At 38.9% G+C, this 27,010-nt stretch overlaps 3 protein-coding genes and 1 long non-coding RNA gene across 7 annotated transcripts in view; 1 reads left to right on the forward strand and 3 right to left on the reverse strand.

The window, feature by feature from the left end:
- The window catches only part of LOC104945107 (lysine-specific demethylase 4B-like), an 18,359-nt gene extending 16,733 nt beyond the window's left edge, over window positions 1–1,626 (reverse strand). For both annotated transcript variants that reach the window (XM_010770728.1, XM_010770729.1), the window contains exon 1: window positions 1,530–1,626. The gene's annotated coding sequence lies outside the window, so the exon portion shown is untranslated. The remainder of the gene's footprint in view (window positions 1–1,529) is intronic.
- A 1,230-nt stretch (window positions 1,627–2,856) lies between these two features.
- uhrf1 (ubiquitin-like with PHD and ring finger domains 1) lies at window positions 2,857–14,176 on the reverse strand. 2 transcript variants are annotated; one of them, XM_010770731.1, is made up of 17 exons: window positions 14,046–14,176; window positions 11,596–11,753; window positions 11,094–11,351; window positions 9,643–9,797; window positions 8,906–9,121; window positions 8,270–8,385; window positions 7,982–8,168; window positions 7,543–7,666; window positions 7,074–7,181; window positions 6,871–6,975; window positions 6,621–6,727; window positions 6,358–6,520; window positions 5,968–6,105; window positions 5,626–5,737; window positions 5,239–5,387; window positions 4,885–4,983; window positions 2,857–4,569 (listed from the first exon to the last, which is right to left on the reverse strand). In XM_010770731.1, exons 2-17 carry the CDS (start codon window positions 11,746–11,748, stop codon window positions 4,423–4,425), a joined length of 2,337 nt encoding a protein of 778 aa, XP_010769033.1. In that variant the 5' UTR covers window positions 11,749–11,753; window positions 14,046–14,176; the 3' UTR covers window positions 2,857–4,422. The 2 variants fall into 2 exon arrangements, with proteins under 2 accessions (XP_010769033.1, XP_010769032.1); XM_010770730.1 differs by having other exon boundaries at window positions 11,596–11,758.
- A 1,244-nt stretch (window positions 14,177–15,420) lies between these two features.
- LOC104945110 (small conductance calcium-activated potassium channel protein 1-like) lies at window positions 15,421–26,352 on the reverse strand. 2 transcript variants are annotated; one of them, XM_010770732.1, is made up of 10 exons: window positions 22,907–26,352; window positions 20,883–21,962; window positions 20,070–20,495; window positions 19,528–19,623; window positions 18,887–19,305; window positions 18,166–18,307; window positions 17,710–17,820; window positions 17,368–17,495; window positions 16,988–17,057; window positions 15,421–16,597 (listed from the first exon to the last, which is right to left on the reverse strand). In XM_010770732.1, exons 2-10 carry the CDS (start codon window positions 21,945–21,947, stop codon window positions 16,310–16,312), a joined length of 2,745 nt encoding a protein of 914 aa, XP_010769034.1. In that variant the 5' UTR covers window positions 21,948–21,962; window positions 22,907–26,352; the 3' UTR covers window positions 15,421–16,309. The 2 variants fall into 2 exon arrangements, with proteins under 2 accessions (XP_010769034.1, XP_010769035.1); XM_010770733.1 differs by lacking the exon at window positions 17,368–17,495 and having other exon boundaries at window positions 16,508–16,597.
- Window positions 16,515–18,271, forward strand: LOC104945109 (uncharacterized). The gene is made up of 3 exons (XR_798306.1): window positions 16,515–16,657; window positions 17,722–17,838; window positions 18,184–18,271. It is a non-coding gene; the product is annotated as an uncharacterized lncRNA (long non-coding RNA).
- Window positions 26,353–27,010: the final 658 nt, after the last annotated feature.

Here is a 27,010-nt window from a genome sequence, read left to right on the forward strand (position 1 = left end):
GTCAAAATACCAATACCACAGGACCATTTTTTTTTTTAAACCAATATTTTTAGTGGCCCGAGCGGGCAAGTGGAAAGTACGTTATGCTGGCCCGAGGTGTCTAAATAGTGCTTCCGGGCCAGCGGGCCATTTATAATGTCGAGTCCTGCTTGTGATGCAGAATTACTGTCATTTGTAATATCAACAATATGCCACTACTTGAGTCCCCTAACAATAACACTCATGACAAACAGGTCACTGTTTTGTGTTTATTTATATTTTTGAATACATTTTGAAACATGTGTATATATATATATATATATATATATATATATATATATATATATTCTGCATTTTGTGACATATGTTTTGTATCGGAAACATTCAAACCAAGGTGCATAATGTAATGTGAATCTTGTTTACTGTTAACTTACAACCCTAGTACTTTGGAATGTGATTAATTTCAGGAATAATAAAAGTCCCTTACTACTTACTTAAAACATATTTTTAAAGGAGAGGGGGATGTTTGGCCTAAAGATTGGCCCTTCAGAAACTATTAACCCATTTCACCTGTGCTCTGCAACACTTGGCTTGGATAGTGCCAAATATTGTTTCTGACTAAAACACATAACTTCAACCCTAAACATGCACTTCTCATGCATGACCACATATAGCCTACATGAGTTAGTTCCTCATACAAAGCAAGCCAATTGGGGACAATTTAACTATTCATTTGCATCTAGCATGCAAACACTGACAAGAAGGGCACACAGCTCTTAAAAACGACACAGTCAGGTTTCAAGCGAGAGGAAGTTATATTTAGCTGGATTTAATACAAGTAAACAAATCCCACTCAAACAGTAATACTTCCTGCTCAGTGTATGAGAAAGGCATCTCTTCCGAATCAGCCGCTTGTCATAAACCGATAAGTCACTCATCCAAAATGTAGTAATGTAGTCAAAAAGCAATGACCTCCTTGAACCAGGACTGATCTCTTCAGTGGGTCATGTCATGCCCCCCAGCTGTCTAACCACAACAAAAAGGGGCCTACACAGCCCCTTTAAATCTATCTTGGCCTACAACTTGTCTCAATATTACATAACACTGCCCTCCTTACTAAAAACCGTAATGCTAATAGTTCTGAACAGCATGTATCCCCCTTGATAGGTGGTTCAAGACTCTGACTTGGTGAGAGTAAAAAGACGCTGCTCGATTTAAAGAAGGAGTCATTACAGGCTGCTCCTGCTAAGATGGCTATACACAACTAAAATAAGCTCTTAGCATTTTATCCAAGAAGACAAGAACAACAACCATAGCCAAAGCGCTTCATAATGAGTAAAATGTGTTGCATTTAACCACACGTCACCGGTTATTAGGGTTTAACTTCATGTATGTTAAGCTAACGCTGGTTAGCTCCTTGCTAGGCAGCTACTTCCATATATGCATTTAGAAAAAACAAAAACACTGCGACGACAGCCATACACAACACAATTACACGAGAATACGGTGATTGCGTTTGCATAACATGAATTCCGTTTGAGAAATATTACCTCCTGCAGTAAACGTATAGTCCTCTCCTTGTTCTTTTAATCGATTTGGTTTCGTTTTGTAAAAAAAACCCTGTATGGATTTTGCTCTAGCATTAGCTAACTGAGGGGCTATTTAGAGTCACGCCCACCTCAAAAAACAGGGTTTGTGATTGGTCAAATCACACGGATAAAAGTATTCTTGCTCATCATCCCAACGATATGGTTGGTTTATTTGGTTATAGACACACACTTCAACCAATGGCAAAAGACGCTCAGTACTACTTTGCTTACCATAGATAGTGAATGCACGTCACGCACGTCCACAATGCCGGGACTGCTGTGTTGACTATATGAGTAAAATAAATATACTTTCAGTGTTATTAAACACGTTTTACATTTGTCTAAGAGTTACAGCTTGTTCCAAAACCCTGAACGTGCTCTTATGCTCGGTATCTTATCCATTTCCTTCCAATGTAATTGTCTGAGCGACTATCTCAAACCCGATTAATCCAATGATCTTTTGTAGCATTACAATTCATAAGAAAATATTATTTTTTAAACAATATATATCATTATTTGTAATTGTATAGGGAAACACTTTTAACGTTTATAGATTGTTTTTCTCTTTTGGTTACAATAAAACACTTAAATATTCAGAAAAAAACCTACACTAATAAAAAAATTATATAAATGACTTTGTTTATATATTCCCAATTTTTCTGTAGAAGGCATAAGCAATCTGATACACATTTTTAGCTAAGTATTATACATTTTGGTAGCATTAAAATACACAAAAGATCCTAAAAAATCACAGATAATGTATTTGTAGAGGGAATTCTGATACATATTTTATATATAAATAGGAATAAGTCAATATTTTTGATATTTCAAATACTTAACCAACCCTGAAGAATTCATTTATTTCCTTTGAAATTAAGGCATACTTTATTTATTCCAGAAGAGGAAATGTAGTTTGTTGCAGAATGTATAATATATTATATGTATACCATCATATTTCCTGCAATTTGTCCAATGAAATACTGGTATACTCAGCATTGATTTCTTTAGTAAAGAAAAAAGGCAACAATTGGACTTATAAAAACATACGTAGATTAAGATAAACTTGAGTAAATTGACTTATTTTCTGAGTCTTGAGGGCCTTTAAACATTGAAAATGTGAAGTTTGAAATCAGTTCCACACTTAAAATGTATTCTGTATTTATCTTTTCATTTTTCATCAAAACAAAAGTTAATTCCAGCCCACAGCTGAAACCGTCAAGATTACAATTTGAAATGTTTTTTTTTTGGTAAATGTTCCTAAATACAGTCCCGTTAAAAAACAAACAAATTTCATTTTCACTTTTTTATTGAATAACACTGAAAATGTATTGACAATTTTTGCACCAAACTTGTGCAAGCAATTCTAAAAACTACATATCAAAACTAAAATGGACTAAAAAAATTATACAATTTCCGAAAATATACATTTCCCAGTCTATGCAAACCTTTGTCTCTCCATCAAAACTCAAAGTGCTGGCATGTGGAGGGACATAGTCTCACACTACTGTTGAAATTCAACACCAAATATTGATAAATGACAAAGGCAACGGCAAAAGTAGTCATCAATAATAAATTCAGATAATCTAGTCGATTCAATATCAAATTTCAGGAGCAGTGAGGGGAATTTCCTTTAAGTTTATTAATGCAAGCATTTCCTGTTTTCTAAATGAGGTCAGGTAATACGAGTGACCACAGGAGGCACAACAATCTGACTGAACAGCCCCCCTACAGATGGCAGTCATAGATTACAAAAAGATGAAAAGGTACAAATTGAATGTTTTAGAAAATACAAATAACGTTTCTAGACTTAATTGGGTTGTGTAGGGGACAATGTCTAAATAACTAGATAGATGTGTCCTACATAACACTCTTGGATAAGCACTTTTTGTTTTTCTTTGGAGTTCATCAAAGTGAACCTTTTTGAAACGGGAGAAAATTCATATCTTCACCACGTTATATAATGGCCTTAAGGATCCAACATTTTTAGCTGTCAAGGTTGAATCAAATTTATGGATACTTTTAAACCAAATCTCTAACAAATATAAAAGGATTATATGAAAATATTTTTAAAGAAACCAATATTCAAGGTAGAAAATCAAACCACATTGGATGACAACGTTCCCCGACAAGACACTTCCTCTCAGTCTGCTGAAGAGCAGAAAAACTAAACTTAGAACTGGTTTAGTTTGTGCATGAAAGTCCGACCTTATCTACATTTTCTGGAGCCGCTTTGTGCACATATCATGTTAGCGCAATCTCGTTTGTTGATGTTTGCCAAGGTTGTCAATTGCAACCTTAGCTAGAGATCTACGAAGTAGCGCAGACACACGGCTCCAGGAGATGCACAACACTGTCAGGCCAGATTTCAAAGTTAAACAGTAAAAATAATTGACTAAAAGATCAGAATTTGTTCTTAAATTGCATTAACATGTTGACCAACAACAGCAAAATTAACAGCAGACCAGATGAGACGCATATTCTTATAAGAGCAGTGTTTAGAAAATGTCCAAATAAGCAGTGCTAAACATGGAGGGATTTAGAAAGGTAACAAACATTTGCCAGAATAGATAACATTAGCATTAGTTAATGGAACAATATCAAACGCTGGGAGTAAAATCACGGTGTAAGCCGTTAACGGAGTAATGGCGCGATTACGAAAAGACATTTTCATTTTTTCTTTAACTACATGGCAGATCCAAGGTAAAAAACGATAGCATTGAAGTCCACAAAACTTGCAGTTTTATAAATCATTAAAAATATATTAAGAGAGATTGATTCTTTATTGCCTTTACTGAAAAATGCCCTTACAGTTTACATGGCGTTTCCTCCCAGGCAGAGTAGGCAGAACCAATGATCATCGCCCGCTGCTGTAGCCTGGGAAAAACTGAATAAGGATATCCTGCAGGGGTTTGTTGATGTTCATGGAGTAGTTCTTGCCCAGGTCGTGCCTGCAGGCCGGGCAGGTGTGCACGTCTGCTTTGAAGGATCGCTGAAGGCATTCCTGAGGCGGAAAGAATCAGACATTTCATTTAAATTTCAGGCACTCAAACTTTGACATTTCATTTCTAAAAATGGTTTCTGCATTGTAACCAGGTGGGTGTAAGGTTGGTTAGGATGTCACGTGAAGATCAAAAGCTGTTTAGGAAAATGTTTATAACCCAACCACTACAGCAACATAATAAAATAAAGACATATTTTAGGTTGTATATCAACCAAAAAAAACAAAACAACAAACAGTGTTAGAGCTATGATTCTGTTGCTGCATACAATTAAGTGAGTCAAAAACTCTTGTTAATCATCAACGATCGTTCCTCACCCTGCAGACATTGTGTTGGCACTCTGTGGTGATTGGCTGAAAGACAACCTCTTGGCAGCAAATGCAGAGGAAAACTTCTTCGACTTTGTTCAGGAATTTCTGTGGGAATGACACATTTGAAAGCGTATTACAAACTACCCATTTCTGTTCCCCAAAAAAACGCCATTGCAAGAAATTTTATCGAGTATTGTATGCAAGACCACTGTTGCGATTTTACCAATTAAAGTCATCACTAGGACATCTCTTTCTTGTCCAAGGTCTAACGTCTTGGACATACTTGTCCTTTCAAATTGAAATGTCACATTCAAATTCCTCCAAACATAAGCTGGTAACCAAATACACAGTAATGCTCACCGGTCCGAGTGACAGTGACTCCATGGCTTCATCCCACAGTTTCTTGTTTTGCTTGTCATTCTTGATGAAGGTTTTCTGTTCCCTAGTAAGCTTGTACATTTCTAGCTTTATTTTCTTAGGAGTTTTGGTTGGTGAAGACTTGGGGGATTCTGTAAGAAACAAACACATTTTAAATTTACTAGAGTAAAAGGGTGGACGGTTATACTTTATAGATTTTACACAGAAATCAAAACCAATAAAATGTCTCACCTGCTCAATTATGATAACATTGGCAATACTACAATTTATATTGTACACCAAAACAAACCAATGCATAGCTTTTGGGCTGATCTGCAACAGTTTCATTTGAACTAGTGTTGAATATTAGGTAAGAGCAAAAAAACATACCGCTGCTCTGGGATTTCCTCTTCCTCTTTGACTTGCTGGGTGTTTCCGAAGACTCATCCGCAACAATTTTGTTCTCTTTCTCCTTCTCTTTCTCTTGATAGCCAGCAGGATACTGGAAAAAACAAAACAAAGTCCATTTAATTGAAGTTATGCTACCGTTAACCATCAGCTCAAAGCACAGCTAACATTAGCATCCATACTGACATGTTCAAGATGTGCTTTTCAAAGAAGGCCATTCCTTAAATCAATTAAAAAGAGTTGCATTCTACATAGAGGACACAGTTCATGGACCCAAAACATGAAACCCTCTTGCTCTAATGCAGCTTGAAGGATCCTCTCTACCTGTATGGTGAGCCCGAGCTTCTTGACGCGGTCCTTGCCATCTCTCGTCCACGGTGCTGGCTCCTCATCGTCACGCTTCAGCAGATATCGCCACACCAAGAAGCCAGACTTCCCTTTGGCTGGCCAGTACTTTGCAATCTGAAGGAATTCAATGACAGAGTAAGACTACCAATAGATGCCCAAAGTCACGAGATTATTTACCGAACTTCAAATAATCAAAGTAGAGGTAGTTGTTGGATTACGAGTAATTCAATTGTTCGGAAACCAATGCATGCTCCTTATTTATTTAGATCCATGCAGTTAAATAGTTGCAGTTTTAAAATTAAATTAAATTTCTATCAATTCTAAAACTAAAAACACATGCAGATTCGGTCCAGTGGATCCTCATACCTTATATATCCCATCATATCTGTTTCCTTCCTCAGGGGAGTATTTACTGTGTTTGCGACCCTTGCAGCTGCGCACGACTCTAACTGGTTTTCCCGCCTTCCAGTTCTTTGCATCGGCTCCATTTTTGTCGTTGACAGGGACGTTGCAGTTGAGAGCCAGCGCCCTGTTGAGAAACAGCGTGAACAATTTAGATATGAGAAATGAACTCTATGCAATAACTGAAAATGCAGAAATCCTGTTAACTATAATGAGTCATGTCATACCGGTTCATGTGGGTAAGTGTCTGATCACATGATTGCTCAGCGGTTCTCTTGTTTCCGGAAAGATCTCGCCCACCAGAGCCAGTGTATGTGAACTCGTTACCATCATCCTTTAAGAAACGTAAATATTACAGACATTAAAACATCTAAAAAGTCTGGCATCAACTTTAAGATTCATAGAAACACATTTCAGATCATAACAAAGTCACATTTGAACATTTAAAAAAAAGAAAAGGAAATTAACAAAACCTACCACGTCATCCTCATATCCTCCTGCCAGGACCAGAGAGAAGGCCCCGTCGTTGCTCCTGCCGTGGATCCCAGCTACATGAGGCCTGTGGACGCCAGATTCACTGACCTAGAACAGAGTTTAAACATCATTGGGGGCCACTAAACATACGAGCACTCAAACCGTGGTATTGATAATCCTCTAGGATTCCCGCTGCGTGGACTGACCTGCACTCTGAACTTCCACAGGGAGCCGACAGGAACATTGGGGATTGGGCCGTAGTGGTTTGATGGGACGATGGTGCACTGCGTGGTTCGACCAACACAGGCCATTCCCTGGAGGGGGAGGAGTAAATGGTTGCCATTAAAGTATTTGTGTATTTAACATCAATGCAGTAAACTGAACTATACATTTTAGGAGATGCACCGATACTGATATTGTTGACAGTAGATCAATGGTATAGCATACAATGACTTTAATAAAAAACAATTGCTTCGGCAACCTGATAAATAATGAGCCGTCTCCTCCACACATCAAGGTTTTTTTTTTTTTTTGTTTTTTTTTTAATGTGCTCTTCTTTCATTCTTAAACTATTACATCATTAAACCGGGTTCCCCTGGGCCCCACAACTATAAGTGACTTATTCAAAATCATAATTTTAAGAAACATAAAAAGGGAGAAAAAAAAGAACCTCACCTTGCCCCAGTCCCTCTGGCTGGTGGAACTGGCAGAAGCCATCTTAGACTTCTTTTTGCTCTCCTTCAGCTTCTCTCCAGCCAACACAACCTCACTGGCGTCATTATGGCATCCTGGGCAATACCTGAGACAGTATACAGAGTACAGGTCAGCTAAAGCACAGTGTGATAATAACAATTAATGGCCAGAAGCATGAATCGATGCCACAAAACAGCTACAAACTGTGTGTTCGAGCACTTTGAGATCCTAAAAGTTCAATACATGAAGGAGCAGTATAGGTTAATGACATGTATTTGACAATGACAGGTAACCATTGCCACAAGACAACATTGTACTTATATCTTCACTAATCAACAAATGAGTGCCAATTGCTAAACTTTAAATGTCAGGATATTTGAATATATACATCAGAATTTGAGTTTAGCATGATGCCACTGACCAGTCCTCGTCGTCAGGGATGGAGGTGAGCGGGGGGTTCAGGCAGTAGATGTGATAGGCCATGTCGCACTCATCACACAGCAGCTGTTTGTCGGGATCCTGCTTGATGCCGCAGACGTGGCAGTTACACCACTGGCAGTTTTTCTTGGGATTATCTTTGCAGTGCTTGCACTCGGGTCCATTTGATCCTGGAGAATAAACACATTTCATTATATCATCTAATCCGTTTCTTTCTACAGCATTTTCATTAGGGGGTGTAATAAATACCAGTTAACACAATTAAACATACTTTTCAGCGGACTCTCGGGTCCAGCGGGTGTTTCATCCAGAGAACCAACCTCCTCGATTTTGTAGATTTCAGTCAGGAACATGATCTGACAATCATTAAGAGAGTCACCAGCATCACTGCAAACAGAGAAATAGATCTCAAGATGGCCTTCGTAGTACTGATACTTTTTCATGCTTATAATGAGATATATATATATGATCACTCGAAAAGCTAAAACACCAAATGCATGAAAGTTAACAGGCATTTTTGAAAAATACAGAGAGAATCGCAGCAGTATGTTATAAATAAAAAAATAAAAGGCTACTATTTGTATCATCATCAAAAGAGTCAAATGTTTATTTTTGCTCCGTTAAGTGTAAATGGGAGTTATATTAAACCCAAAGTACTTAAAATGTTACCAGCACATGGCAATATATTATGCAGGCTACTTTCATACCACGGAAGGAAGTTAACCTGTCATCACCGGCTACAGCGCATCCAAAAACCAACAAACTTTGATATACAGATAAAACGCAAACACAAGATGATCACCTGCCGCTGCAGCAGGTTGAACCGATATTTACTCTGATATTTGACTTGTTGCCCTAATCTGAGGGCCAATATAAAATGCACTTTTAAATGCAACACAGCACTTACCCAAGGAGAATCTTGGCGTAGATTTCTTTCACTGTGCGGGTCTCCCTCTTCTTCTGGATCTCAGCGTCGTACCAATAGCCACGCTCCTTGGGGTCGTCTGGGTTGAAGTTGACCATAACAACCATCTTTGGCTCCAACTGGTGCCACTGGTACACCGTGCGGGCCCGAGGGCGAACATCCTTGGCCAGCAACTGAACCAGCCCGTTCTCTGGGTAGCTGCGATGGTAAAGGTGATACCAGGTCAGTTGGCAGTTTGGTGGCAAGCCACACACCACTACAGGTGCTTCCTACACACTGCTGCATGGAAGTGTAACCACATGTGTAAAAGTATATTTCGCTCAACTGCAGGTACACTTAAGAAGAATGTTCCTCAAACACCAACATACTTCCAAACTCACCAACCGACACAATCGTGTGTTTAAGTGATGTCCTGAGTTCATTCTCATGACCATTTACTTTCGTATTCGTTTCTATTAAATAACCTCTAATGACAAGGTACACTTTTACAAGTAAAGTTACAAATAAAAACCACTCGATTGGCTTGATCTTGGATTTTGGGGCAACCAGTTTACTTGATTCTGGCCATCACATCAAAGTGGAGTAAATACAAAATATACTCAGTGGTTTGGAAGATAAAAAAACCATTGCAACCATTGTTGGCTGATATTTTCAAACATAGATTCACAACATAGCTTTACATGTTGATTGATGGACACAAATAGAAAAGGGATTCTTACTCTTCGTATTTAACTTGGTACAATATCTCCTCCTCTGCTGGCTTTGCATCAGCAGATTCTGCTTTAGGCGTCTTTGTTGACTTGGTAACATTCAAGATCTGTGCTTCAAACCACGCCCCCATGTTTAAGTCCCTTGCATCCACTAGCTCATTGATCTGAATGACGCAAAGAAAAAAAAAAGTTAGAACAATCTTGAAATACATTTTAAAGGCTGTAGCATTTGTCCTCAACACATTATTAAGTGTTCTGTAAATATTTTTTTTTTAATGTGATTAGTCCGTTTGTTTTCAAAAGTGCTCATGTGAACTTTCGTTTCCTTACATACAAAGAATTTCTAAACATGAAACATTTTCACAATGTCTATAAGAATCCTTTGGACGAAATGTAGACCGGCTCAATTACAGCCCAGCTTCTTCATTCACTTGATTCAAATCACCTACATTTGTATATTCATGTCAAGTGGTCACCAACAGCAACTGTATTCACACAGAGGTGTTATGCTAGAAAAACATGCACTTTTATTCCTACATTTAGAAAGTGTCTTCTGGAAGGCCAGTTATGCCATGTGAAAACTGTCTGAAACATTTGTGTAAAGATTATGAAGAAGTATGATAAAAGAACTAGAAAGATGTTAAACCCCCGTGTTATCTCAACTCCACACAGCTGGCCTCTAACTGTAAGAAGTAGGTGTGAACGTCGGGTCATCGTTTACAGAGAGTTACAGGAATTGCCAGACACAACAACCCCTTTCTTTTACCTGTTATTACCATTGATAGTTGTTTGTAGCAACAAGAAAATATATTAAATAAATGTTTGCATTAAAAGCTGCTTCGAGTAATGTTAGGAAGATGAAGGGGTCATGACTCCTTCTGATATCCGTTTTATAATTCTGTTAAAACATATACTGCATAATAAGTTAATGTATTCGGGTTCGGCACTACATTTTACAAGATACCATGTAGATTGTAGAACATTAAATAATGTTATAATTTACATTTGCCTAATACTCATCTGTACTGAAAGGAGCTTAAAGGCATCATTATTATGGTCAATGCAACCTTGCTATCCGTTAGCTTCATCCTTTATCCAAGAAGAACTGTGCGGCTAACAGCCAACTTTAACTGTGTTGGTCAGACTTTAGCAACTACATGGATCTCCAAGTATAGAGCATTAATGTCAATTTCCCAATCACATATTTATTTTATTAAAATCATTCGGGCATCTTTGCTTGAATCTTTTCTTCTCCCCACGATGAAAGCTGATCTAATTGTTCAACAAACAACTTGAATGAGTGACTAGCATGCTTCCAACATTACTGTAGCTAAATGCAGGCCTTACGCCACAGCTGTTCACTACCTATCCCTAAAAGATCAATTCGATGTTCCCCTTTCCTGAAAGTACAGATAACATGCAAACACTTTTTAATCCAAGCCAACAGCTTTAAGACATACCTTGTAAGATCCGAACCCTGGATCAACGAGCTCTGTGGTGTTTGTTGTGGCGGAGGTGCCGGCGGTCTGAGCCTCGGCCTCCCCGTGAGTTGAGTTCTTGTCGGATTCACTCCGGGTTGATCCACAACCAGAGTCAGAGTCTGAGAGCTCTGCTTCTTTGTCTTTGCCTTTCACCACATCAACCTTCTGCCTCACAAGCAGCTGCACTATATCGTTGAGGCCCACATTGTAGTCGAATATGGTATGGCCGTCCTCCATCTGATGTTAAAAAAAACAACAAGGTTAAAGTTTGTATATCCAAAAAACTAACTTTAGACCTTCATTTATCACGTTCACATTAATGCATATTTTGTATTACACATTTAACATTTGCCACTATGTTTAAAGGACAGTCTTCTTTAAACACCAATACGTTTAAGAAGCTTCAGACTTTAAATTACTGGGACACAATCCAACAAAACCAGAGACTTGTCTGAGCAAAATGTTTACTAAGCTGCTTCACCTGCTTGCCGCGGTAGAAAAGTCTCTGCACGTCTGGCTCCACCTTGAAGAGCTCAGAGATTTTGAGACGTAGCTCATCCACCTTGGTGAGTTTTGACAGGGAATCCACCCGGTGGGTTTCACTCCCATCCATTGTGCGCACTTGAATCCACATTGCAGCTGCACTGTGTTAACAATCAAAACATGTACAATTACAGTGAAAAGAATAATAATTGTTGTTGTAGATTCTGTGAGTATTCACTCTTGTTAAATGGATGATTTCATCAACAACAGCAGATGTCAGTGATCTGATAGAAGCCAGTTTTGTCAAACACATCATCAACAGCAACACGATTTGTATGCTATTAATTGGTTGGTATTTGCATTTAAATCCAACTGCAGCCACATTAAAAAAAACATTTTAGTAAGTAATACATGATTTAAAAATAATAATAGAGTAAGACTGATAAAAAGCATTGACTGGCACATCACTATGACCTTGCCCCCATCCTAATATTTGGTTAGAAGCAACAAAGCAGTTTAAATAGTTTGAGAATTAATAACTTTCTCTTTCAATTGCATGTCCAAATCGTAGTAGTACCCACAATGACCATTCTTAGGCTTCTTTATGATTTTAAACTAATTCAATTCATTTCAGAATGCAGATATCACCATCTTGAGCCAGGTGTTTCTGATATCTTGTGCGCCATATCAAAGACACTTCCTTACAGAGAACAATACAGATCCACTGATTGTGACTCTTCAAACTACAAAGGCATTACACATGACATGTCACTTGTTAGACGCTTTTATCCAAAGCGACTTACATACTCAATACTGTGGGCAATCCCCACAGGAGCAACTTGGGGTGAAGTGTCTCAGGGACACAACGACATGCTGACAGCAGTGGGGTTTGAACCTGTGCTCTGAACACCATCGCTCTATCCACTGCGCCACACGCCTCCCAAAGGCAATGTTAATACTGAGGTGGCCACATATCAGCTTGTAAGTTTTCAATACACAAAAAAAAAAACATTTAATTGTGGATTGTTGCTTTTCATAATCATTGCATGGACATTATTCTCTATAACAAATCACCTCTGGCCGGAAGAGAACTGTCTGCTCCATCGCTTCTCTTAACAACTGGACTTAAAATCACACTGGATATTTTACATTAATATTCTATTTAATATTGGATAATCCATTCTTGCACAATAATATCCTGCATTATATATTTTTTATCTATTTAATGCTATTTTATTCATATGTATATTTATGAAATATATTGGACTGTTTATTTCTGTGTCTTCGTTTCTCTTGTGTACATTGCCTTGTGTTTTTTATGCTGCTGCAACGCAAAAACTTCCCAAATTGGGATCAATAAAGTACCTACCTACCTACCTACCTATCCATCATAGAGTTCCTGCCAATTAAATCATTAAAAGGATGTAAATGAAATGAATTCAGTTAAAAAGGACACTTAAATGGTGATCAGCAGAGGGAATATGATCATATCAGTGTTGGTCCGTGTATTGTGTTTCTGTCAGCACTGGCCTGTCACTTGAACAGAGAATCAGAAAGGGAGGGAACAGGCTGATTTAAATACAGTGCGGGAAACTGAGATGAGGCCACTCCCAGTTCTTTTAAAACTGAGCAGCACATCCGGACGGGAGGGAGCGCTAGCAAACAATGTGCCTTCAGTCTCTCACAATAAAACACACCGAAATACTACCTTATGTGCACCATGGAATCGATTATAACTGTACTTAAACACTCCTCTACTTGCATAAGCCGTGTGTTGTTCTTTCTCGGCGGTAAACACTTAGCTCGATGGCTGCTTGGTTTTTACTTTGAGTTCTCAGCTGAGATGTTGGTCGCTCTGCTGGCTTGAATAAACGCGTGAACAAAACATCACCAACAACATTGATACAAAAACGACTTCCTCTCTCCTGATATGCGTTCATTTACCGAGATCATTCCATTTAAACAAAATGTAGACAAAATATGAGTCGTTTTTTCAACACGGAAAAACTGAAAAATAAATACAGTGTTTGGAGGTTGGCGTGGGGTGTTTTGCTTCTAAGGAAGCGGTGAATTGCCAAAGTTCACCATGTGTTAGGCATTATGTGGTAATACTACAGATAAACAACAGCTCAAGTCAAGTTCATCATGCCCCTATCAATGCTTTATGTTTCAGCAAACCACGTTACAACTTTTTGTTCGAACCCTTTCAACAACGTTAGGTTAGCACAGAGAATTGAGAGTACATTCAACAGCAAACAAAACTCCCCCAGTGACAAAATATTTAATTTACAATTTTACATTTTGCTTGCTCGGTACGTAAGCCAAACAGAAACGAGGTAAGACTTTGTGAAGTTAGCTAACCATAGTGAGCTAGCCAAGTTACTGTGAGAAGATTTCAATGAGTACCATTTTAAAAGTTATTTTAACACGAGAAGAAATCTGCTTTACCTGATGGATCGTCCAAGTGAAAACAAGAAATAGAGGTTTACGGAGTAACGCGCACGTTTTCCGTAACTAACTTGTCTATGAGGTTTGCACAAGCAACTCTGCCTTGTTGGATCAATGAGTTATTCTTCAAGACTTTGATATCCCGCCTGCTCTAATAATACAGCTTCCCCATTGGCTAATTTTCTCTAAACAAATAGAGTTCATTGGCTAGCAGACCTTTCAATCTGAAATGTGACTGGAGCTTAGCTTCAGCGCGCGAAACGACATTCTCGTGGGTGCAGCTTGCCTCCGGAGATGTATCGCGAGATTATGAAGGGCACCGTAAACGGGTAACCATGGGACAGACAGATGGTGTTCTGGTAAACAACCCCACTGAAAAGCTGTTTATCGTGTTTTTACATGTTACGGCTTCGTTATTTATGTTCACAATTAGTTTGGTTCTTTGACCTTATCGTCTCAATATATTAAACGTTTATGTGGAGCCCCATATTGACCTAATAATCATGTCTAAATAATGATGTGCAATTACCTTCCCTTCAGTTTGGCGGGAGCTGAAAGTGAATGAGGCCAACTCAATTCAAACTAACTAGTGCATTGGAAATAAGAGGCAGGTGTTTGTTTGAGAGGATGTGTGTGTGTGTGTGTGTGTGTGTGTGTGTGTGTGTGTGTGTGTGTGTTTCCTTCACGCTACACACGTGATACACACACAATGTGCAATATGATGCCTCTGTCATTTGCCATATCTGATTATCTTTATTTAGTGGATTTATACTAAACTTGATCCACAGCATTCCTAGCTTAAATGTAGGGTAGGTAAGAATGGAAAAAACCAGCTCGGGTGAAAGTACGCAGCCGTAAAAGAAATCTGCCCCTTCCTTCACACTTCCTTACAGAGCCCCTCCTCCAACACAAACGAACGCACACATGACCAATGAGGGCACGAGATAAGTTTGTGCACGAAATGGAAGACTGACAGGCAGGTAGGCCATCCAGTTATTTTTAGCCGGGCCGGCTAAAATGATTGGTCGTGCTTTTTACAGCGCCACGGCTTCCACAGATATACAGTATTTATTGTCAAAGCATTTCATGTATTCATTGCTATCGGGATGTTAAGAGCATTCCATGACCATGGAATATAACAAAAAGTGTTTCTGAAGTGAATTACCTACCCTACCTTTAAGTCTGGCCCTCTAAAGTCACTTTCTAGTAAGACAGCTTGTTTGCCTGACAAACTAATGGACATCCTTAAACTTTAATCTCTGTGTTATACAATTTGCAATAGTTTGTGTGGTGCCATTCAATTCAGAGTCCTGCCCTTAGGTCCTGTCTATCCTGCAAATGCAAACATGAAACATCCTACAACAGAGATCTTGGGAAAAAGTCTTTATTGCTTTTGTATTCGGCAGGATGCTGATACTGTATTTTGCTGCTATGAAAATCAAAAGAAAGTAGGTCCTAAGGTTCTATTAATGTTGTGGCTAAGGCCAGTGAAACACAAAGGAAGATTTCAGAGCTATATATAATGTTAACAATTTAATAATTATAGATTTACTTTACTTCTATTGCAGGTTCTCAATATTTGTATGCCTACAACTTTAAAATAAACTGTTGCTAGGTCATCATGGGAAAAAAAATTCTAACTGAAACAGGGATTTTTAGGATATTTGTATAATAATAAATAGTTATATAATAATGATCATAACCTTAATTTGTTCATGTATAGTGACATCATGTAATGCACATATTCAAAAGTGCTGTCCATATTTTAAGGACAATCTCCATTTCCCTAATGTTAGATTTCTTTCAGAAAGAAATATTGCGAAAGCGTTGATTAGTAGACATCAAAAATAAATAGCTCGAGAATAAGGGGAAAAAAATGCATTCCTCATTTCTTAATTGCTTAGGAACTAACACACTTAGACACTTAGACTAGATACCTTAAAAATCATCTTCCTATTGCTTCCTAAGAGACTCTACTAATGTTTGTCTATTTGTAGCTGAAAACCCAGTCCTGGACTACAGTAACTGTGAACCTCTGAGGAAACGAAATAAAAAGGATCTTCCCTTAGCCGAGAATCCCCTCACTAAAGCACTTCCCTTGTCATTTGGGCTGCTCAGTAAGAGCTATTACTCTCAGGGGTTTATTTGTGTAACTGTAAAAATGTGTAGCAGAGCGCTACTTAAAAGAAGAGTGTGCATGTTGAGAAAACCCTTCCCAGCATGAACAAAGTTTCCAGACTACAAGGAAAGCCACAGAGTGAGGCTTATGAGCTGTATGGTGTCTCTGGTGTTGTGGGTCCTGGACAAAGCTGCCTGGCAGGGACTGAACAGCACTCGGAGCTCAGGGAGGATGACAGGAAGTGGACGCGACAGGCCAAGTCGTCCAGGAAATCCTTTTGTAGCTTTGTTATTGCTTGAGAAAGCACAACGGGAAGCGACTGCACACTGAGAAGGATGGAATCCAGTTTCTCTTCCAGAGCTACAATCCTCCTGTCCAGCTCCTCACTTCGATGTTGAAGCTCCAACACCAGATCGTACATCATGTTCTGGGTCTGCAAAGCAACAGGGAGGACAGTTCATTCACACATTTTACAGTACGAGTCATCATCAGGGTAAGTGGAGCGGGGAACTTATCTCTTCATCTATACATACATCATAAATGCAGAAATGTTGTAATTTTTGTTGAAAAGATACAAAATCTCACTTCCCCAGGAAACAAAAATCTGTTTTGTAACCTATCAATGCCCTGGCATAGTAGATAAACAACAGACAACCACATCTTTGTAAGTGGTAACATGAAAACCCTATTTCAGTGGACATTTCGTAATATGGTTTACTTGGATTAAGTTATGGTAAGCTACATACTTTTGGTTTCATCTGGCAAAAACACTGAAGACAGCCCTATAGTGTCAAACTCAACAACATACAGTGCTTTTACAAACCTTGGCAAGGTCACAAACTGTATTGGCCTGATCAGTTAGTTTCCTTTGCTCCATTTTGACTCTTCGCAGTCTGAATTAGAAAATAAGAATCAGTCATGTTTTGTTCCATTCAAAATAAATGCAGAGTAAGGTTTATCTTTGACAAAGTAAGTCACAACCTTGGATGGATCATGTGTAAACCAGTTTAACTTGGAGTCAGTATCAAACCCCACAAATGACACATGAATTAAGAACACATTACCCCTTGTAAACATATTAGAAACCAATCAAATAAGTTTATAAGAGCAAAGGGTGACAACAATGTATACATTTCAGTTGTAACTATCAATTTGATGTTGTCTTTACTCTAGACTTCATGGTGATGACATGTGTACACCTACTGGTGGATGGCTTGCAGGAATTTACGCTGATGGTGGCGTACTCTGGCACGATCAATCTTCTTGACCAGCTTGGTATTTTTGTAAATGAGCCAAGTCTCCCTCAACACATTGGCTGCTGTGTTTTTTACCTGTGGATGGGAGAGTATCATGCAGATAGAGGGGTCTAATTAACTGTCTCCAGTAACATTTACACTGAGTAATGTGTGTTGATGAGGTTTCTCTCCAAAGGTCTTTGTCACAGAAATTAGACAGAAACTGACCAAACATGGCCCCAAAAAAACTAAACAGTATTTTACATTGAATCTGCAGTTCTGTCAATATTAACAAAAATACAATCATTACCTTTTTGTACAGCTGAGTATCCAACATGAAGTTATGAACGTGCTTTTCGGCTCTGGTGAGTTCGGACTTCCTTGCAACAACAGCGACCACTAAAGCTGTGCAGCCGGCTCCCTGTGGAGAAGAGCAGTGGTTAGTGACACTGTATTGTTACATTACCACCAATTATATTTTCACTATTAATAGAGTCATTTCTTTATACTGGTATTCAAGCAACATTGTTATGAAACCAAACAAGATTCAAGCTTCAGTAAGCAGAAATTATGGATTTTGTTATGTAAATATAAAACAGTTAAACGTATTTGTGTATTTTTCCTATGATTCGTGCTTCATGTCATTTGAATTTGTTTTTTACCCCTTAAGTTATTAAAATGTATTACATTAACTTGATAATTGAAGCACACAGATTGTTTGGGATTACTCTTCACTACATGCCCAGTTGTATTGTACCTATCTCACCATGATTCCTGTCAGCAGGCAAACTCCCTTCCCACAGTAGGTGTGAGGGACCATGTCACCGTACCCGATGGACAGGAAGGTGATGGAGACCAGCCACATTGCTCCGAGAAATGTACTGGTCACCTCTTGAGCATCGTGATACCTGTGGAGGCATGACACCTGGATGTAAATCTGAAAGGTCTGAGAGATTTGTTGCTCAGTTATTCTTCTTAACGAAGATTAAAAAGCAGACTAACACTAATTTTGATTACTCAAAATTACATCTCATTTGAAGGTGAAAGCGGTACTCGGATATTTGTACCTATGGTTAAAACAGGAATACAACCAAAGTCATTAAAAAAGTTACTAAAACAAAAATATTAGTATCAACATGTAGGCTACTTAACGCAAAATAATGTATTTATTCATTATATTGATATATTCATGGGGAGCTTGTGAAATTCCTTCAGCTGGGTCAATAAATGCCTATTGAAATAATTAAATTATGAATCATATGTTGTGTTATTAAACTGAATTGGCAAATGACTAGGGCCTAAAGTTAATGTATAAGAGTAGAGGTACAATAGTTGCCTCTGAGATTGGTGGAGTAAGGCCTACAGCAGAAAATGGAAATAACTAAGTGCAATCCCTAAGTGTTAGTACTTACTTAGTTACCCTCCACCACTGTTACTAAAGAAAGAAAAGGAAGACTGAGACGTTCAGGAGTTTAAAGCTGCTGTACCTCTCACACACACGCACGGTCCACGCTGCGATGATCCAACAGGATACACTGAAGACCAGCAGGACTGTGCCGGGGCAGATGGTCATCAGAGTCTTCATGACAAAACGAGTGTCAAAGCTGATCTTGTTGAGCGCCCCGATGCTGCGGGACGAAGCGTCGGTGAACAGCTTGCTGTGGAGCAGCATGACCCGGCCGATGAGGTAGAGCCGCAGGAACATCGGCACGGAGAGGATGATGTCGATGTCAGCGTCCGCCACTGATGCTGTGTAGCTGAAAGCCAGGCGAGCAGTCCAGGTGAACACATACTGACCTGGGATCGGATGGATGGCACAGATAAGGAGCTCGAATGCTACAAAGAGAATCCGCTCAAAGGTCATTGCTATCCTCCAATCGTCGGCTCCGTTGTCCACCATGAAGAGCTGCATGGAGAAGATTGTAGGGAAACATAATTAATATTGCATATTAAAAGACATGATCTAACTTCGAAAGCAGAGAAAAATTATGATGAATATTTGTTTGGCCAGAAGATTTGAATTATTTTTAAATATTTCAAAAATAAGTCAGTGTTCACCTGGGTAATAATAAGGGTAAACCAAGATACACACAGGTATGCACTGATTTATTTGAATTCTTCCACATACCTGGATTTCCCTTGCATGGTACATCCCAATGAGTCCAAGAAGAATGGCAGTAGAGAGGCTGATCAGACCTTTCAGGACATATGAATATATGGATTCCTGTGTAAATAATGGAGACATAAATGGTCATTGCATTACATTTTGATGAGGGACTTACGAACCAAAATAAAAAGTCAAGGAAAACGTTATTATCCCAAACAAGGGAATTAACGGTGCAAAGGCACATGAACCAGTAATTTAAACAGATAATTAAATAATGAAAACAAATAAAGATAGGGGATTTTTGCCCTCAAATCAATGGATTTTTTCAAAGCTAGGGTTCTTTTTTATTGAAATAAAGTTGCTCATAGGGCTTTCAATGTTGCGACTCAGTTGCTATTGTGGCACTAGGGCAGCCGTTTGTTTAGCCCTATATATACAGTCTATGGTTTAGCCTCTGGTCAGGTACATCAAAGAAACATGTGAAACTTTTCTGCTCTACATTACACGTCTTTGTTCATCTGTTATATTTAAAAATAAAGTGGGTTTATGGAGGACTCAAGTACCTTGGTGTACAATTCCCTTGACAGCTCAATCTCGATCACCATGACAATAATGCCAAACATCCCACAGACCAACGCGTAGTCGCTCAGCTGCTTGCGCTTCCCAAAGAGAACTTTTCTCTGACCCAGCCGGTAGCTAATGTCCTTGGTCTTCTTCCGTGGAACGCTGCCTTCCTCCCTGCTCAGGTTCTCACTGTTGGCCTTACTGGAATCTTCTCTGATTACTTTGGAAAAAGCGTCCTCCAGGATGGCACTGTGGAGGAGCTGGAGAGGCTGCTGGCCTGAGTGGAGATCTGAAAGGCTGGATCTTAAAGTGCCATGGCTGCTTAGCGGTCGCACTGCGTTCCCGTTGATCCCGATGTCATGAGTTGGTGGAGGAGTGTGTTTGGGGAGGGAGAACCTCGATCCACTGAGCTGCAGAGAGTTTGTCTGCAAAAATAAGAAAGACTCATCACTTGCATTGTAATCTTTCAGAAACCCTACTATTCTGAGCAACATAAACAAATATTTTGACTTCTACAATCAGGAATTGGACTTGCCATTCAAAGATTCTAGTTTTGGTAGAAAATCTTGATGTAAATGTAAAAATCAATGCAATAACTATCTTGTTAATAGCATTTTGTCTAAAATCTTTTGTTTTGTTGTTGCTGCATACCTTTTAATTACAGATGGGTAATATGTGTATTTTTTAAAGATGTAGGAAGTTATCGCGCCCATTTGAAAAAGAAACCTTCCATACTCATTATGTAATTGGTTGGATATTAACCTCCTACAAACGGTCCATAACTGACATAATTTAGAGATAATTTTGTGTACCTGACTTTGTCGCTGTCTGGCTCTTTCTGCCACTCCATCCTGGTTCTCAAGTGAGCTGTACTGGCTGGTGGTGAAGGACTGCACACTTTTGTTACTAGCTGGAGTAGACGACCTCTGCACAGTGCTGGTTAAAGGGTTGCAGGGGAGATGACGGCACTTGCGGACGATGGAGGGGTCTCCATGTGTCTTGCTAGTCTGATCAGTATTCATCGAGCAGCGAGAGTCTCGCTTTTGACGTTGCTGGACTAACAGAGGCTCTTTGCCGAAAAGCTCTCTCCAGTTGAGGTCTGCGGGGACAGCAGGCTTCTGATTTGTCTCGGCACATTCAATGGAGTTCAGAGGAATGTTGAATAAAGTTGCTTGGTTGGTTTCTCTAAGTTTAAAATGATTGCAAGGCTGTTGCTGCAACTGCTCATTTCGACCTTCTTGGTCTCTGAACTGGAGGGGGAGGAAGTTATCCTGTGTATGGTTTGTGTCAGGTTTTAAAAGATCCCTTTGGTTTGTTTGCTGTGGCAACACCTGGCAAGTGGTCGAAGCTTGGGTGCTTTGATAGAAAGGCAGGGTGTAAGGTGAAGATGAAAGGCTTCTCTTGTTTGAAACTTTCATGAGGCTATCATCCTGGACTGTGCCCTGCTTTGATTGCGGATGAAAACTAAAAGCCTCTGGATGTTGGCTAGAATCTGTACAGGAACAACCACACCTGTCATGGTTTGGATGTTCCACACTGGTCCCTGCTCTCCCCGCTAAGGCTGAATCATCTCCTACGCTGCTAACCTGGCCACAAAGCAGCAGCCAGTCCTGATCGCTCAGCTGTGATAAGGTTAGGTTTTGTGCTGAATCTCTTGATGGACTGATCCCGTTAGATCTTTCGGGACACGTCTCCTGCAGTGAAGAGGATGCTTCCCCAGAGGTGCCTGAGTATCGATCACGCATCCCGTCAGGAGTTTTTGTCGGAGGAGCTGGACCCCCTGAGGTACAATGCTCGTGGTCCCCATCATGGAAAACTTCAGCCGTTGAGTCAAGGCGTCGAGTTGCGTTGGTGGGTTTGACCAAAATCAACCTCATGGCATCACTGCAGAGCTAAAATAACATCACAAAACGTTTTTCACATGTAATTGTAAAGAAAAAGTAGTAAAGGGATAGTATCCACCAATTATTGTTTTCTTTTCCCTTATATAGCCACCAACATAACCCATAAATTAGCTCAAAATCCACAGGATCCTTGAAGGATGCAAGCAGAAACATGCAAAAGTGGGCACAAATGTTACTCTGAGGAACTAGAAAAAAAAAAATATATTAATACATAAGGCAAAAAAAAAAAAAAGTAAATTTTTTTTTTCTTCTTATAGTCTGTTGCATTATTTCACTTTTAAAAATCATCTGTGTTAAAAAAGCAACAATTTGTTAAATCTCAAAGTGTGTGTTCAGCTGGTTACAGATGTGACCCCCTCTCATGTTTGTCTACTTCACACAGAAAAGCTCAGAAAATAATACTTTTTCTCATATTGAACTATTATTGGAGGAAATAAATTCAAGATTTAGAATTGTAGTCTTATCTACTAGTTGGTTATTTTACTGTAACAGTCATTGATCTTTATTGAACAACTGAAACCCACAATCCTTTTGAGAGAAGTGCTGTTGATCCATTTATTATGATAAGAAATGTCACCCTGATGCGACATAAATGTTTAACTCCTAAAGCTCAAAATAAAAAGGATTAGTACATTGTAATCCTGCAAATAAAATTGATGGTCACTGTTTTTTAAACTTGAGAAAATGTAATTAAGATAAAAGCATGAAAATGGTGTGCTTTACAAAGGTATCATTTTCGATGAGTTCTAAAACCTTTTATTATGAGTGAACTTAATTATTCCAACATTTTCTTCAAAGTTGTCTTAATTAAGACTGTAACCCTTTAACTCCAATTTAAACAATCATTTTTTAAAGAATGTTCCTTTTAATATATAAATATGAATTAAAATGACATATGAACAAATCCCCACTTCTGTTCTGTTGATCCTTACCTCCTTTTTCCAATTGTTATATTTCTCAAGTCTTGAAAAAGCCGGTCACTAACTGGAGATGCTCCCGGATTAGACAACAGCGTTGAGAAGAAGAGCAGCGAGAGTGAGCGCTAGACAGCGGCTTGCGTCCTCCCAGTGCGAACACTTGATAAAGGGGCTTTGGAGACGCTTTCCTTTGAAAGTAATGATTAGAATTCAACATGAAGAAAGAAAAGGGCAGCAGCAGCTGGCCTGGTAAAGGGTTGCCATGCAAATGGCCTAGAGTGGGAGGGAGCATCAATAGGTTAGGATGCAGAAAAACAAAAACCTGGAACATCAGACCAGAGTGTAACGGCGGAACATCACACGTACAGGCTCAAAGAAATCCCTTTAAAATGGGAGTGGACCAATTGGTTGCTATGGGAAAAGAAACAGAGCTGCTTCTCTTTCAATGCAAAAAGGGAAATAAAAGGTCAGTTGAACTTGTCATTGAAGCTCTTTGGTTCAAAGGCCTTTGCACGACGAGCTCTTATCTCCTCCGCCACAACAGCCAGGCCGAACAAAAGTGGCCTTTTTTTAGATCTGGTTCTGAATGAGTGCAAAGTCTCCTCAGATGTGTCCTTACAAATGAAACAACATGAACAACTTTTTCTAATCACCTTTTGAATAAATATATTACTGCAGGGTTGAGTCCTTTCTGCTTCATTTTAGGTTATCCTGTCTTAGTAAATATAAGAATCAACATATTGTGAAACGTTCTGAGGAAAGTGTTGTGTCTCTTATCGTCAGTCAGAACACTGAATGTGTGACAGATTTTCTTTATTTGTTAAACTAAGGGAATCAAAAAGTCACAAAAACATACTTCAAACTGTAATTAATAGCACAGTTGTTGAAATTGTCCATACCTACATATACTTGGACAAGAAGGCTGTGATTACAGATTTGGATTAAGTAGAAATACAGATGAGATGTTAAAAATGCTAAGCAGCATTCTAACTGGCATGTAAACTGAACTAAATGCACCAGAGAATGTTGATTTTTCAATCTTCTTGTATCAAAACTATTTTACATGTTTTTGCTGGTTTACATCACTCTTCTTAATCTCTTTGTCAACATTACAATATTCTTGTTGTTAATCTTATTTTCTTTTATTATTTCTGATCAATTGTATCACATTCAGTTTTGCATGCACTTGTATATTAGACCTATATTTCTTTTTAACACATTCATCATACTAATATATTTTCTTCCTGATGTACATGAATTGTCTTTGGATTGTTGTTAGCACACTTGCTTTGGAGTGCCCCTTGAGGGACCAATAAAGTATTTTGAATACAAATTGAATATTAATGAAAGACCAATGTTGTTTAAAATCTTGATTAAGTAAGCAGGAGTGGTGTTGTTTCTCCACCAAGTACGTATTGTTTTTTCTTTTGCTATTTAGATATAAAACATTAAACACATCTGAATCCTTTCAAAGTAAAGTACAAGCAATTTAAAATATAAAAACGTTATGCATGTTGATTATTGGCCCGAAAAATAAAAAGTATATTTCTGCATTTCCAAAAATGTTATGTTTAATCTGTAAATGACTACACTTTATCTGTATTTTACCCCTTTATTTTCAGGCTTGTGGAGAGAGACATATAGTGAGGTTGACTCAAGGATTCTGTTAACTCCCATTTCCCAAGATAGCAGTGCAGATGTTTGAGCCTCATTGTGTATCTGATACACAATGCAGCTCAAACATCTGCACTGCTATCTTGCTTTACCTTTGTTACTTACATTTGATACTGATAAAGCTCAATCTTTGCTGCTTCCTGCCTCTCCACCTGGCACCACACAAACCTACAAAGCCTACAGCTTGCTGCCTCAGCAGCTCAGTGTGAGAATGTTGCTGTGCTGGAGAAAACCTTTGTGACCACCAGCAGCACGGGACCCTCCATGTTACTGCATGCTGAACTCAATCAAATGCAATAATCACTTTGATAGCTGTCAAATAGAAATCCTAAATGAATAATGCTGGACATGTTAGGGATAAACAGGAAGTATTTCCCTAATTATAATTGTGTTGTTGCAGTTAACTTGATTTAAGTTGTTGGTTTTGTTAGCTGTGTTTTTTCAGCAGTCACCATCAAATTACAATAATGTGATACTTAAAGTCACTGCTGGCTAAAGGTAAAAGGGTCCGCTATTGGAGATAAGGGGGGCCAAATTCAGCCACTGTCAGGGGCATGAAAATGGGTAAGAAATATGATTTTTTTTTACTTAACAGTGCCATATATTTGATATTAACAGGATAAAGATCATACCAGGCTTTGACGAGGCTAGCCAGTGAACAATTTCTACTTGTGTGAAAACATGCCATTTGCACTTAAAGAGTATACATGAGCATGAGGGGTAATGAGACAAAAGCACTTGTAACTAACTTGACTATCCAGCCATTTCTTCTTAAATGTGACAGCGTTGGCCATTGTTGTTGTATGCCTCAAAGTGTCAACACATTGCAGGTATCTTGTTATTGTATGTGTATTTGTTCAGACTCGTTCGTAATGACTCATAATCCACTTGTGACAGTCACTTCAATGTTCAATGTTAAAATGTTTTAGTATTTACCCAAAAAAACAACTCCTTTAAAGAAACTGTTTATTCACTTGCTAATTTAACTAAAAGCACAGAAAAAAGTCATTTGCAGCCATATCTATTTTGAAGCCCCCAATTTAGCTGGTGAATGGTGAGCACTACCCTGGACACACAATTATAGTCAACTTTCTCCTTATGTAGTTGGTAAAGTGTAACGCTGAATGCACAACAGCAGCAGATGGAGCACATTTTTGACATCAGTGTGTGCCTCGGTAAGTGCGCCTACTTACAACAAATAAGGAGAAGTCTTGCATTGAAAAGCGACAAGAGATATTTTCCATCGAGTGTTGAACTTTAATAAGTTACTTTCAAATCATCTGGCTTCCCACCTCCCAAGAAGTGCTAAAAAAAAAAGTATGTAATTAAATGAAATGGATGCTGAAGTGACACATTAGACTCATTGTGAATTAAACAAACCAAGCCGAGTCACCTGGCATTGGAAAGTTGTTTCTTGGTGGAAAACGGTGAAGCTCTCATCAGCGACACACATTTTTAAATGAAATGATTAGAATGAATTATTAGATCTTTTCAATGGCAGTCTCTCCTATGAGCATTAGGCAGACAGTTTTCAAAGGGGCTATTGGAAGGGGAGTGCATTCACTTTGTGTTGTAGTTGGCAAAGCGTTGGTTCAGGGGGTTTTCTGGTGATTTCATCCACTCCTTCTTTAGCTGTTGCTTCAGCTGCGACAGCCTCATGTTGGGGTTCTCCTGTTTTAGGCGGGGCATGTTGGCCTCCTCATAGGCGGCAAACGCTGCTTTCATCCTGCGCTCCGGGTGGTGGTCGGTGTCATCTAGTCCGGTGCTGGAGATGGAAAAAGAGGATTTAATTATGGCAAATCAACAACAAAACAATCAGTAAGGATAGTCTTGTGACTTTTGAAGCGATTCTCTGTGTCGGTCAAGAAGTGATTTTGATCCCATGCTCTAGTTTGTGTGTGTATACAAGTGTGTGTGTTTCTATGTGGATCTTCCCAAAGAGACAACCTTCAACTCCGAAAAATTAAACCAATGCGGGAATGCCTTCAACCTAAATGATATCATATATTTAGCTGTATATGAATTCACCGGTTTCAAAAAGAAGTCTGATTGTATATATTCCCCTTTTTCTCATATTTTTCAGATTCGTTTTTTTGTTTTGGTCTCAATCCAAGTTTCAAGTCTTCATTTCTTAAATAATGGTCTGATTTAGAGTAATATAGACTATAAAACAATGTATGCTTTGGACCCTGGCAACATTGTGATTGACAGGTTTCCAACACGGTGATGTCTGGGTCAGGGACAACACCATTTAGAATGGATGTTGGCCAATAACCATCAGTGGAGATCAGAGCACCCTAACGGCCCGTCCACACGGCGGCGTGCGTTGAAGCTTCAACGCTTCTGCCCATTCACTTTGAATGGGGTGACGTCATGCTTTGCCGAACTGCATGTTCAACTTTTGAAGCTTCGACGGAAGCGTCAGCCAATCAAATCATATGCCAG

Source organism: Notothenia coriiceps, unplaced genomic scaffold (assembly GCF_000735185.1).
Source record: "Notothenia coriiceps isolate Sejong01 unplaced genomic scaffold, NC01 NC01_scaffold00009168, whole genome shotgun sequence".
In the NCBI taxonomy this organism is placed as follows: domain Eukaryota; kingdom Metazoa; phylum Chordata; class Actinopteri; order Perciformes; family Nototheniidae; genus Notothenia; species Notothenia coriiceps.

What these genes read in the sequence shown, in the direction of transcription:
- uhrf1 (XM_010770731.1), bottom strand. Translation starts at nt 11,748, where the DNA reads ATGTGGATTCAAGTGCGCACAATGGATGGGAGTGAAACCCACCGGGTG. An exon ending in CAGGGTTCGGATCTTACAAG is followed by an intron (nt 9,798 to 11,093) that starts GTATGTCTTAAA and finishes TGCGTCATTCAG; the next exon opens with ATCAATGAGCTAGTGGATGC. An exon ending in GCCAGAGGGACTGGGGCAAG is followed by an intron (nt 7,182 to 7,542) that starts GTGAGGTTCTTT and finishes CTCCCCCTCCAG; the next exon opens with GGAATGGCCTGTGTTGGTCG.
- LOC104945110 (XM_010770732.1), bottom strand. Translation starts at nt 21,947, where the DNA reads ATGAGGTTGATTTTGGTCAAACCCACCAACGCAACTCGACGCCTTGAC. An exon ending in CAAGGGAATTGTACACCAAG is followed by an intron (nt 19,624 to 20,069) that starts GTACTTGAGTCC and finishes TTATTTACACAG; the next exon opens with GAATCCATATATTCATATGT. An exon ending in ACCATGCAAGGGAAATCCAG is followed by an intron (nt 19,306 to 19,527) that starts GTATGTGGAAGA and finishes TTCTCCATGCAG; the next exon opens with CTCTTCATGGTGGACAACGG.